Source organism: Coregonus lavaretus (genome assembly GCF_964263955.1).
Source record: "Coregonus lavaretus genome assembly, chromosome: 33".
In the NCBI taxonomy this organism is placed as follows: Eukaryota; Metazoa; Chordata; class Actinopteri; order Salmoniformes; family Salmonidae; genus Coregonus; species Coregonus lavaretus.
This window is the reverse complement of record NC_140020.1, coordinates 4,981,018-4,995,323: the sequence shown is the minus strand read 5'-3', so window position 1 is coordinate 4,995,323 and position 14,306 is coordinate 4,981,018. Positions and strand designations below refer to the sequence as shown.

The window sequence follows — 14,306 nt, the reverse complement described above, 5'->3', positions numbered from 1 at the left end:
TACATTTTTTCTTTACTGTTCACAGCCAATCATTGTGAGCTGTGGGCAGGAACAGACATCTGGGGATGGATGGGACATCAATCCAGAGACTCTTAGCCAGGTCAGACATCTCTGCTGTTCCCATAGAGACAGAACAGATAGATCAATCTGTTGATTCATATGGCCATTTTGGTTGGCTTGGTTGAATTGACAATCATTCATTAGAAATGCTAAAGAATCCTACAGTATGGAAAGTCTTTAGCCCCATCCCTAATGTTATGGGAGTTGCATTTATTGCATTTCAATACACTTGCATTTTCAATTACCCATAAATTACTCACTACTTGTACAACTATGTTGGATTGCCTAAATATTCAACATTTTCTTGACAGTCAATGCCAGTGTATTCTATGGCTGCCCTAAGTACATGCCTTTGTCTGTCTCCTCAGTCTGGAAGGGTGACTCGGCTGATGGATAGAAATGATGATGGGGTGATCTCATCCTCCAACTCTGACATCTCTATCTACTCCTTCACTGACTGTGAATCTGAGGTAAGACAGTTGTACACCATGTCTTTGTTGAGTGACATCACTGTAAGGAGAATAGTCTCTGACTAGTTGACTCTGATACACAGTCTGATGAAAAGGATCATGAAAGGAGGACACCACCGCTGAAAGTGAAGGATGAGGAGGATGGAAAGGTGACAAGGCTTAAAGTGAGGGATATAGTAGAGGACTACGATCTTTCTCTCCACTCCTTCGATGAGTCAGACTTTCTGATATGTTCTGCAGCATGTATTTGAGTAACTCTTTGACTGAATGTGGAGAATGGACTATGACCAACTAGCTCTCTGACACACAGCGTGATAATGGCAATGATGCCTCTGCTGAGGACAGTCCAGGGCCTTCAAAGGAACCACTGAGAAAAGGGGCTTCACTGAAGGACCCTCGACTGATAGGCTCTTACATGTGTGTGTGTGTGTGTGTGTGTGTGTGTTAGTGGTGCGCGGGTCAGCTGTTTGTTCAACCGAACCCACCCGCAATTGCTAATAACCCATCCGCAACCGCCCGACTATATGTGATAAAGGGAAAATCTGAGGCCCGCACCTGACCCTAACCCGCAAATATATATATATAGAACACCGTCAGAACGATTTCTTAGCAGGGGGTGCAGGATTTTTTTGTGCCTAATTTGGATATGTTTCTGCTTATAATTTCCAACATTTTGGTAGGCTATTTTTTAGTCAACTTGTCTATAATTAGATAGAAGACTAAATAAACCAAAAACGTTTAGGGATCAAGAAGAAAATGCAATAACTCAAGAAAGAAAGGGAAACATTTTCTGTGCAAAATTTCCAAATGACATCAGTTTGACGGGTTGAAAACGACCAGACATGTTTCTGATAAGATTTCAGTTTGGCTTGGATGCACATTTTATGTGGTTGAAATATTATCAGCTTTTATGATGCTGATAAAGCAGTCCCTAGCTGCGCATTCACATTCCCTCAAGATGCTGAAATAAATCATATTTCTCCACTGCTGTTCCCGAGTCAAAATATAGCCTACATTTGGTGTAGCCTATCATTTTACTGCAAGAAATGCTTAATTCTGCAGGAGTTAATATTAAGACTGTGAGAGGTTAAAGATCTACAGTCAGTGTCCAGATTTCAGTTTCCATTTAACCCATCTGAACAGTAGGCTGTTTGTTCCCTTGACGTGCCATAGGCCTATTTGAATCCCCCTCTTGTGACTGTCGAATTTCTATAGTGCCTCACAATCATCAAACATAACATAGGCACTGCCATCATCCTCTTTTAACACTTCACCAAATATTTTCCAAACATTACTTTTCTGGCCGTCCCTTCTTTATTTTCAACTTTCCATTTCGTAGCTTTTCTCTTATTGAATTAAAGCGTTTGGTGATTGGTGTGTAGTCTATCTGGCGCGCGTCAAGTTATGCCCTAAAGTTTAGGCTTACGCACTAATGCCAAATAGCCTATAGATATAACTTGCACAATAATTATACATTTATGGATTTTTTAATGTATTGTTTTCTGTTTATTCAACAATATTTCATGACCCTAAATCCGCCGCCCTGTGGATATAACCGCGGGACTTCTGGTTATGAGTCAACCCGCGCATCACTAGTGTGTGTCACATCTCAATTGTTTGACCCTATGTCTGTACAGATTATTGTGGCCAAACCCAACATCCCTGTCATTGTTGCTCCGCCTGCTGTGGAGTACTTACCATACCACCACAGCCCTCGCCTGCCCCCAATCACCAACCTGAGCGAGAACGGTAGGAAGCTGCTCCAGAAAATGGCAGGAGTGGCCCCACAGGTGAGAGGAAATACAGAAAGCCCTTGCCTGGCCCCCATCACCAATAAAGGAAGCCCTCGCCTGGCCCCCATCACCAACCTGAGTGAGAACAGCAGGAAGCTGCTCCAGGAAATGGCGCAGAAAATGGCAGGAGTGTACCCACAGGTGAGAGGAAATACAGAAAGCCCATGCCTGGCCCCCATCACCAATACAGGAAGCCCTCGCCTGGCCCCCATCACCAACCTGAGTGAGAACAGCAGGAAGCTGCTCCAGGAAATGGCGCAGAAAATGGCAGGAGTGTACCCACAGGTGAGAGGAAACAGGAAGGGGATATTGGCCATATGTCCTACAGTATATCATAACTCTAGATATCGTAGCTCAAGAGTAGAAAATAGCCATAAGCTTATATTACTTTATCTCCTTGTCCAAATTATTCAGGAAGGGAAGGTCAAAAGGAAAAAGGGCAAGGCAAAAAAGCAAGTGAAGCAAGAGCAGGCCAGTAACATGAAGCAGGTGGAAAATGTTGGAGAAAGTAAGGAGGACAAGAAAGAGGAAAAGAAGAGTCTGAGGAAAGGTGAGGAAATAGAAGAAGGAGAAGTAGAACATAACAAGGGCATTTTTGAGATTTATAGAAATAGAATGAGGTAGAGAATTATAGAAATAGAATGAGATAGCAGAGAAAGAGCAGCTATCTGATGTGTAAGTGAAAACTACTATTTATTCTCCTGTTTGATTGACAGGTTTCTCCAGTGGCTCTGCCCAAACTGAGATGTTTGAATAAATAATGGCCATCTACTACTACAACACACACACACACACACACACACATTTTGAGTATTGCTTACTCCTCCAATACACACAGAAACTTAATTTCAGACACAGGAACAATGTTTAGAAAAATACACATATTGGTCTCGTTCTAATATTTTGAGACATGCACTATTCTTTAAAATAAAAAAACTACAAAAAAATTCCAATAAAGCTTTTTAAATTGCAATTATTTGTGTCAGACTGTTTTTTTCTTCTTCATTAATTACAACAAGGGAACAATTATTGTAGTGACATTACATGACATGTTATGTACCAGTGGGTGTTTTATATTCTGCTGTCCTGCACTGGATCCCACTGTAGGTGGCAGTAGTGCACAAAATAATTGGTTTGCTCACCAGAAACCCAACCAGGCAGAGAGACTATTGTTACCATGCAACGAGCAGATGCTTCAGTGCAGGGTTGCCATGTCCGCAGTTTTGCTAACATTTGGGCTACTTTGAAAACGATGTCGCGGGGGGTAAACATGGCATTTCTTCAAACAAAACATATTTTTCACTGTGACCTGCTGCTGACTACCAGGCAGTGAGCAGGCAGGTTGTTACTGAATGAGCAGTAGGAAGGGGGAGGGCCGTGTTTTTGTGTGTGTGTTTTAGAGCCACAGCAGGCAGCTGAGTCACCGGCCATCAAGTATGCTATTAATTTGTATGCCATTGTAGGATACTGTAGCCTACCATTTGATACAATAAATATGTTGAAATTAAGATATCACTGGAGTCATTGCAAGTCAATTTGTGCCACTTGTGTAGCTTACCTGGAGCTGGCAAACAGATGTAATAAATAGCCTATAACTTTAAGCATATGTTTTCGTTTCAGTCTCCTCCATCTCCACTAACCGAAGATCATTGTATATATATTTTTCTATTAATGATGTAAAATAAACAGCTGTACAGAAAGACTCTTGTGAAGGCCAAATTACAGAGGAGGAACTTCTTGATGCAATTAAAGCCTTTAAGTCTGGGAAAACTCCAGGGTTGGATGGCATACCAGTCGAGGTATACCAAACCTTATTTGATATACTCAGAGGACCCTTATTAGCATGTTTTAACCACACCTACAAAAATGGTAGATTATCAGATACTCAACAAGGTCTGATTTCATTATTACTGAAACAGCATCCAAGTGGTAAATATAAAGATCCGGTCCATTAAAAAAATTGGTGGCCCCTTACACTTCAGTGTTGTGATGCAAAAATTCTAGCAAAATATATAGCGTATAGAATTAAAAAGGTATTGTCGGATATTATTCATCCTAATCAGACAGGTTGTTTACATGGATGATACATTGGAGATAATATAAGACAAGTACTGGAAACAATAGAACACTATGAAAAATCTGGGAAACCAGGCCTGGTATTCATAGCTGACTTTGAAAAGGCTTTTGATAAAGTACGACTGGAATTTATATATAAATGCCTGGATTAAATTTCAATTTTGGAGAATCTCTTATAAAATGGGTTAAAGTTACAGTATGTAGAGTAACCCTAGGTGTAAAATAGTAAATAATAACTACTTCTCAGAAAGTATTAAGCTGTCAAGAGGAGTAAAACAAGGTTGTCCACTATCTGCATATCTATTTATTATGGCCATCGAAATGTTAGCTATTAAAATCAGATCCAACAATAATATCAAGGGGTTAGAAATCAAGGGCTTAAAAACAAAGATGTCATTGTACGCTGATGATTCATGCTTTCTTTTAAATCCACAATTTGGATCCCTCCACAGCCTCATAGAGGATCTAGGTACTTTTTCTAACCTTTTACATTACCGTGTAGTTTACCAATAAAATGGTCTGACGGTGATGTGGACATACTCGGTATACATATCCCGAAATAAAGAAATTATCTCACTACAATACATTTTAATAGAAAGTTAGCAAAAATATATAAAAATGTTCTACCATGGAAAGGAAAATACCTGTCTATTTGTGGTAAAATCACCCTGATTAACTCTTTAGTCATATCCCAGTTTACCTATTTGCTTATGGTCTAGCCTACATCTAGGGACCTGTTTTTAAAAACTATATGAGCAAAAAAGATTCAATTTTATTTGGAACGGCAAGCCAGACAAAATTAAACGGGCCTATTTATATAATGAACATGAATTCGGAGGGCAGAAATTATTAAATATTAAAGCATTAGACCTCTCACTAAAGGCTTCAGTCATGCAAAAGTTATACTTAAATCCAAACTGGTTTTCTAGCAGATTAATAAGAATATCTCACCCCATGTTCAAGAATGGCCTTTTCCCCTTTATTCAGATTACAACCTCTCACTGAAAATGAAATCATCTCCAAAATATCACTATTTTAAAAATAAGCCATAGAAAGTTGGTTGCGATTTCAGTTTAATCCACCAGAAAAGACAGAACAAATAATACAACAAATAATGTGGTTAAACTCAAATATAATTTTTATATTATTATTTTTTCAAAAAAATGTTTAAAAAAGGTATAATCTTTGTAAATGATATCATAAATAGGACTAGTGGAGTTATGCCACACATGCAGCTAACAAAAATATATGGAAATGTCTGCTCTACCCAAAATTACAACCAACTAATTGCAGCATTAACGCAAAAATGGAAGAGGCAAGTGGAAGGGGGAAAAAATAAGGAACTTGTCTTCATTAAAGACCAAAATTGGTTAATGAAAATTGTGATAAATAAAAAAGTATATCAGTTTTATTTAAGGACAAAAAATTTGACAGCTGTGCCATATAGATTGCAAAATAGTTGGAAAGAGATTTTCGATGTACCGATACCATGGCACATGGTTTATGAACTGATACGCAAAACAACGCCGGATTCAAAACCTAAAATTTTTCAATTAAAATTATTATACAAAATTCTTGCAACCAATAGAATGTTATATATATGGGGGATACAACCATCCCAGCTCTGCAGATTTTTCTGCGAAGAGACCGATTCATTAGATCATTTGTTTTGGTACTGTCCATGTGTAGCTTGTTTTTGGTCAAAGGTCCAGGAAGAAGAAGTGCAACATTTACCTGGAGCTAACTCTGCAGATAGCACTACTGGGTGATTTGAAAAGTCATAGTCAATCGATCAATAATATAATAATACTTTTAACAAAAATGTTTATCTTTAATTTACAATCTGTAGAAACTATGAGAATAGAAAGGTTCAGAACTTTTGTGAAACATCACAGCACAGTTGAAAAATATATGGCAAATGTAAATAAAAAATGGATGGTGTTAAGAGATAGATGGGAGGGGTTGAGTGGAGCTGAAGGGTGGGATTAAAAACAACAAGATAACTAATGTAAAATATATTGTGATGGGACCAACACTTTACATGTTGCATTTATATTTTTGTTAAGTGTAGTTAAGGGGGAAAAACTGATAATACATTAGTGTGATAAAAATGTTTAGTTTGAACTAAAAACTGTTCTGGTTTACTAAGTGTTTTGAAAAACGTTGTTTTAATCTAGGTTATATAAATCAAGAGTACCAAGAGATTTGTCTACCGTCTGTGTAAAAAAACACAAAGTACAAAACACACAAGCCAAAAGGAGTGGTCTTACAATCAACTGACAATCAAACCCTTCTTGCATTGATTTGACCTTGAACATTCAGAGCCTGCTTGTATATTCAAACCAAAAACATCAGTGAAGAAAAAGTGGACCTTCAAGTACTGCCTCAAACCACATGTCCAAGCATATTACATCTCAATGTATAACATGAGACAGAAAACACATTGAATGACAACTATGGGCTCGATTAAATCCGTATTGCCGTAGTTCAGAGCTATAGCGGCTTATAACCACACTGACATTTTTTTTTTTTTTTATGTTATTAGTTATACCAAGAGTTGACGTTTTTACAAGGATTGTGATTGCTGAAAATAGCACGCTTGAAATGTAAATGTAATTTCCGGTCTTCGCGAACATTGCCTTTAAATTTCAATCGAGCTATAGCGAGTTTTGCCGTTACGGATTGAAGTCATCAATCTGTCAGTGAAGACACAGGTGCTCCTGGGTGAACCATCACAGATTCTGGCAGTGACTCCGGCATTTTTGCTGTGAAACTCTGGGGGGCACTGACAGACACAGACAGTGGACTGAGGTGGGAATGTTGAGAATGTGGATGTTGAGCCACTGGAGCCCAGTGACTGCTGGTTTGAGAGGCAGATGCATGCCCATGACTGAGTCCATGGCCGAAGCTGTGTTCGTGACTATGTCCATGACCTTGGCTGTGGCTGCAGCTGTGTCCATGTTCGTGACTATGTCCGTGACTTGGCCCAAAGCTATGCTTGAGGCCATATCCATGGTTGTGTCCATTATAACCTGAGAGCTGAACAGGGCTCCCCTGTGTATAGTAGGAGTTGGCCCAGCCTTCAAATGTCTTTGGTGTGGTCTCGGTAGCCTGTAGGTTGGAGGTAAAGGACACTGGAGCGTAGGCTTGGACTGGGTAGGAGCCTGGGGTTGGAATGATTCTGCAATCAATGAGAACGTGGACAGATTTCAGAGAGCCTATCTATACCAGTAATTCTCTATCTAATCATGGGGGACCACTAGGTGCCTATTGTACAGTATTCAATTACAGCTGCGGATCATCAATTATAACTGCACCTCATTATACTGTAGTACATTATGTGCTCTGGCTTGCACACAGCAATTGTTATTTAATGACCTCTTGTCTTGTCTGATAAATGATATGTCTGGTGCTTTCTCAGTACTTACGGTGGGTGGACCGTCTTCCTTCTCTCCTCTGTTGATGCAGGGACATACAGGACACCAATGTTCCTCAGCAGCCTGAAAGGCATCTTCTTGTCCAGCACTGATGCCCTGGCATCGGACATGTCCAGAAGTGAGAGCCAGCCCTTACCGTCTGTTTCACCAGTGCAAGTTAAGGAGAATGTGTGACGCAGTGATGCAAGATTTTTTCTAAACAAACATGCCATAATGTTCAGCAGCAGGATTCATATACAACACCTATAACCTATTACCACTTAACTACACTACTAAGCACACTTATAAAGCTGTGACATACTGCAGAGGAGTGTATCAGTTATTTTGAACCACAATGAGGTTATAGCCGGCCGCGACCGGGAGACCCATGGGGCGGCGCACAATTGGCCCAGCGTTGTCCAGGGTAGGGGAGGGAATGGCCGGCAGGGATGTAGCTCAGTTGGTAGAGCATGGCGTTTGCAACGCCAGGGTTGTGGGTTCGATTCCCACGGGGGGGCAGTATGAAAAATTAAAAAATAACTCACTAACTGTAAGTCGCTCTGGATAAGAGCGTCTGCTAAATGACTAAAATGTAAATGTAAATGAGTAAGGATACAGATCCCCCCTGCGATGATGGCGATGGCATTGCAAAGGAAGACAGTGTGTGGGACCAAAAGTGTTATGATGAACAGAAACAGCCAGGGCAGGGCTAACATGGGTACAGTGACCCCGAAAAGAAAGCCCTTAACCTTACGGGAGTGCACTGTGGCCATACCCATAAGGGAGAGGGACACTGGAATGAACCCCTCCACCTGTTTCTGGGCAGATGCACCAAACAGTAGCAGACCCAGTATGGTGTACAACACCCCTGTGCTGATAGAGAGCAGCAGAAACATGAGGAGGAACCGAACAGTCCCCACACTCTTCTCAATGCCTCCACAGAGGGGCACCAGAACCCCAATACTGAGGAGTAGCTGGGTCACTGTCTTGTGGTGGAAGGAGTATGTGATGAGCTTGTGCACTGCAAAGGAAGAGGAAAGGATTAAAACATAAATGATAGGGTTGACAGACATAAGCTGCACTGGTGTGTTGTGCTGTAGCCTGCTGCTGTAGCCTACTGGCACCATCTGTTACATTAGCTATACGTTTTAGCAAGCTAGCTAACGTTACAACACTCTCATTCAAAGTAGCTACTGAGCATATATGACTGTTGATTCACTCAGACCCTCCTAGCTAACTTACCATGCCCATTGCCAAAAACTGTCGTTCCAAGACTGAAGACATCCTCTGATAAACCGAAATATGTAGTGACAGTAAACAAAACAAATGATACTCTAATGACAGCAACAATCCCACTCGTGAGCCTGAACTCAGGAGTAAAACTCTTGAACCTCTGAACCATATGTTTTAAAACTATTCGGATATCATTTTGATGCCCAATGCATATTTGTCAAACTTGGATAATCAAGTACAATAATCAATATTTTCCTCCAATATTGCGTAAAACTTTAGCCAGATTATAGGTAGCTAGCTAGCTAGCTAGAGGTTCCCACTAGATAACAAAGCCACAAATTACAAATAGGCTATATCTTAAAAATTAATGAAAACAAAAATAGGCTTTTTGGTCTTAATTTAAGGTTGGGCATAAGGTTAGCAGTGTGGTTAAGTTTAAAATCCGAGTTTAAGAAGATGAATTGTAGAAATAGGCGGGCAAGCTTGCTAAGCAAAAACAAATGTACTGGACTTCCGCATTTGGATTTGTCACAACCACAAAGTTGCTCAACTGTTGCTCAGATCATCAAGTGCTGCATTTGAAGACACTGCCACCTGCTGACATGTGCCTCAAATGTGATGATCAAAGAGTCCTCAACAGCCATTTGAGTTAGATAGCTAGATAGATTTTATTTGACAGTTATGAATTACGACCAGGGGGAGATACCACCAGTCCAGTCCCATACAAGCCTTTCCTGTGACGTATTATGCGCGGCCATAAAACTGTGACCTATTGTGACGTAACCAAGCATAAATTCACTACATAAACTGTGTTCAGCTTTGTGATACAATCAGTACAATCGCTTTCTTCAGTCAGGTTGTTTCAGGTGCATAGTCTGCCCTAGCTGACACTGTGCAGAGAATAAATACTACGATTGGAAACGGTTGGATAGACCCGTGCGCACTGCACAAGGTGATTTGGAGTTTAGAACGTCTGGTAGGCTCTTACATTCTTTGGTCCCAAATGGCACCCTGTAGTGTACTACTTTTGACCTGTGCCCATTGGACTCAGGTCAAAATAAGTGCAATATATGGGCACTGGGGTGCCATTTGGGACATGCCCTTTATGCGTGTGTGTGCCAGGATATGTTTTGTGCCAATCAATTGATGGAAATGTATCCCTCAGAAAGCAAGATGAATCGTAATGATGAGTGAATCAAAAGAGCTTTAAGGCGCCGCCCTTATGTGTTAAATATCAAATATATATATATATATTTAAAAAATCTTCTGTTTTTGTTATCACCTTTTAAATGGAGTGTTGTGTTGACAGTTGAATCCAGTGAGGGTGAACACCCCTGATTCTGTGATGTGGCCAACCGGCAAAGTGCGCAGAAGGCCAAGGCCTGTAAGTCAAATCTGACCTGAAAACAATAACACATAAACATTAGTTATGCTGCATGTACAAACTGCAGTTATCACAATAAAAGCAAGTGCAGATATCCCTCCTTATCTAACCACATTTGAAATGGAATATTGTCTTGACAGTCTACTTCAGTGCAGACCCCTCAGATCCACAAAAGGCCTGTATGTCACATTCAAATCAACCACATAACAGTAGCTACTTAAATTATTTATTGATAGCTACATCATTTATTTCCAAGTTATTTCCAAGGCCAAAATGAGCAAAAGAGTGTTACATTTTTTCTTTACTGTTCACAGCCAATCATTGTGAGCTGTGGGCAGGAACAGACATCTGGGGATGGATGGGACATCAATCCAGAGCCTCTTAGCCAGGTCAGACATCTCTGCTGTTCCCATAGAGACAGAACAGATAGATCAATCTGTTGATTCATATGGCCATTTTGGTTGGCTTGGTTGAATTGACAATCATTCATTAGAAATGCTAAAGAATGGGGCGGAGCTAGCATGTTGGAGTGAACGGCTGTGTGTGAGAGGCTCCCGCAACTTTTTTGCGAAATAATCTAACCTAACTTACTTTATTGCACTTGTTACAACAAACTTTTCTTACTAATACAATATTGTAACTTTCTATGTGAAAATGCCTAGTAATAAGCGACCAAAGGACAATAAATCCACATCAGAGGTCTACACCCCACCAAACAACGAGACAAACATGGCGGAAGGCACAGGTAACAACGTGACACTTACAGAACTTACCCGGGCTTTGGGAGAACTACGTGTTGCTATAGCGGAGGATCTTAAGGCTACTATTGCTGAACTGGACACTAAAATCGAGAGCACCATTCGAACGGTCGCTTCGCAGGGCCAGAGTATTGTGGACCTTGAGAAAGCTTCTGAATTCAACGCTGGTAGGATCGACGAGTTAGAGATGCTATGCACGTCATTGCAGGATAATGTGCAGAGGCTTTCTGTGAAAGTGGTCGACCTGGAGGGCAGATCCAGGCGGCATAACCTTTGCGTTGTGGGTCTGGCAGAAGGGGTGGAGGCGGGCTCTCGCCCCACCGACTTCTTCGCCAAGCTACTGAAGGATGCAATGGGACCGGATGTTTTGGCGTCGGATCCCCTAGTGGACCGTGCACATCGCGCCCTTGTCCCAGTGCCTGGACCGGGCCAGCGTCCTCGCCCAGTAATCATCTGTTGTCACAGTTTCAAGACCAAGGATCTTATCCTGCGCGAGGCTCGAATGAGGGGTAACCTGTTACATAAAGGGCACCCCTTTCGTGTCTATGAGGACTATGCGCCCGATGTGGCAAAGCACCGCGCTGGCTACAGAGATGTCATGACCAAACTCTACAAACTCCATCTTCACCCAGCCTTGCTCTTCCCTGCAAGACTAAGAATTACCCCGCCTTCCGGGGAGAAGATCTGGCTCTCCTCGGTTCTGGACGCAGAGAAGTTTGTCCGGGAATATACACCAATCCCCCGTACAGGTTAGAGTGCCTTGTCATTGTGTGTTAAGGTCTGCTCACGGACTCGAATCCATACCATACCATACCATAACGGGTGAAACCGTATTAAACGGTCTCAGCAAGGGCTACCGAACATGTAATACGATGAGCTGACCAATGGAGGGCGGTCAGAGCTCTCACTTAACGTTAATTTCACTTTCATTCCGACTGGGTTTAGAGCGATGCCTGTTTGGGAGGCCTTCCAGGTCGGATCATTGACACTTTCGGATGGATATACTTATATTCCCCCATTTTTGTTTTGTTTCGTTATTTATTTTTCAATTCTTACATTATTCCTGTGCGTACATATAATAATAATTATTTGTACTTTATTATTATTTTCTCTTAGCATTTTAGTATTATGTATGTGTATATTTTAAATTTGTATAGATTATTATTCTGGGGTATGCATGTTTGTGTATGTAGATGTGTGTGTATGGATGTATATGTGTATGCGTGTGTATGTATCTGTATATATTTAAGAATATTTATTTTATATGTATATATTTTTTGGGGTGTGTGTATGTATGTGTGCGTGTATACGTGTGTATATGTGTGTGCGTATATATATATATATATATATATATATATATATATATATATATATATATATATATATATATATATATATACACGTATGTGTGTGTGTGTATGTATGTAGGTATGCACATGTATGTATGTGTGTGTGTGTGTGTGTGTGGATGTGTATGTGTGCACATATGTATATATAAATCACTATTTTTTAAAATTATTTGAAAATAATGTATTATTATTATTATTTTTACATTTTTTAATTTTTTTACATTTTTATTTACTTTGTTATTTTTTTGATTGGGGGGTACGTTCAATTTATCAAAATCCTTGTTCCCTTCTCCTAACCCACAATATGTAACTGTCCTGCTGTCTATGTCGGTTACTGATGGTTTATGTTTAGACCGGTATTGCTTAGCAATAGAATCTTGTGATGATACATCTTGCTTATCTCAGGGATTGACCCAAGATTAACCTTAAGTGCGCAATATGTTTAAGTTGCAACTTATTCTGTTTAGGTTTATTAGATGCTAATTGAACACTTTAAGTGCGGGAGCCTCCTCAGTTCATATGTTAGTAGAAGTTCTAGGATAGCGAGAGGTGAGCGCATAGTTGGGATTTTATTTGTGTTTTACCTCTTGTTCGAGGGCGCGCCGTGCTTTTTTGGCATCGGCCAGACAATGTGTTTGTTATTTTTATTTTCATATTTATTTCTGTCCTATGTGTGTATGCCTGTTAAATGTGGGTTGATGGGGGGGGGGGTAAAGGTTGGGGAAAGTAGGGGAACAGGGTGGAGAGTAAAGGTGCTTGCGGGGGGGGAGGGGTGGGTTGGATACTGCTCGGGTGTAGGTGCTACATATGCTGATCGTGATGGTTTGGTGCGCTTTCTTACCTTTTTAGTGAGTTACATGTTATGCAGGCCACCATAGGAACTACAAATGAGAGGAGGGCGGGACTTACATTCACTTCCTGGAATGTCAAGGGTTTAAACGAACCAATTAAGAGAGGCAGGGTCCTAGCCCACTTGAAAGCACTTTCGTCTGATATTATATTTTTGCAAGAAACCCATCTGAAAAACAAATCTCATAACAGACTTAAATGTAAGTGGGTGGGACAAGTGTATCACTCTAACTTCTCTGCCAAAACGAGAGGCACAGCGATTCTGGTACGGAAAGGAATTCCCTTTCTACATAAAACCACTATTGTGGATAAAGAGGGTCGTTATGTGATCGTAATAGGAGAGATCCATTCTACTTCTGTAACTCTACTAAATATCTATGGGCCAAACATTGATAACCCCTCTTTTTTCAAAAGAGTCCTTGCCCTGATTCCAGATATCTCCCATACTAATCTGGTCATTGGAGGGGACCTTAACTGTGTACTAGACCAATATTTGGATAGATCCTCTACCCGGCGAACCCCTACCTCCTATTCAAGCGAATTCTTGAATACCTACATAAAAAATTCTAACTTATTTGATATATGGAGGATCTCTAATCCTACGGGTAGGGAATACTCCTTTTACTCTCATGTTCACAATGTATATACTCGAATTGACTACTTTTTGGTTGATGCTAAACTACTCCCCTATACCTGTAATGTGAGATATCATGATATTATAATCTCTGACCACAGTCCACTCATCTTCTCCCTGAGATTGGGTGACATCGTACCAAACGAGAGGGTCTGGAGGTTGAATCCTCAGCTCCTCACAGAACCAACATTCTGTGAACATCTTAAAGACCAAATTACATTTTTATTTGATACCAACGACAACACAGAGACTTCCCCAGCATTATTGTGGGAAACGCTGAAGGC

At 40.6% G+C, this 14,306-nt stretch overlaps 2 protein-coding genes across 2 annotated transcripts in view; one reads left to right on the top strand and one right to left on the bottom strand.

Annotated features, from left to right (window-relative positions):
- LOC311108574 (translocating chain-associated membrane protein 2-like) overlaps positions 1 to 14,306 on the top strand; it is a 266,741-nt gene that overhangs the window by 135,353 nt on the left and 117,082 nt on the right. The gene's annotated exons all lie outside the window — the stretch shown is intronic.
- LOC311108059 (rhomboid domain-containing protein 2-like) lies at positions 5,284 to 10,830 on the bottom strand (the record flags this gene model as incomplete). The annotated part of the gene is made up of 4 exons (XM_084150707.1): positions 5,284 to 7,580; positions 7,828 to 7,975; positions 8,432 to 8,836; positions 10,779 to 10,830. The coding sequence occupies 4 exons, from the start codon at positions 10,828 to 10,830 to the stop codon at positions 7,091 to 7,093; spliced, it is 1,095 nt and encodes a 364-aa protein (XP_084006833.1). The 3' UTR covers positions 5,284 to 7,090.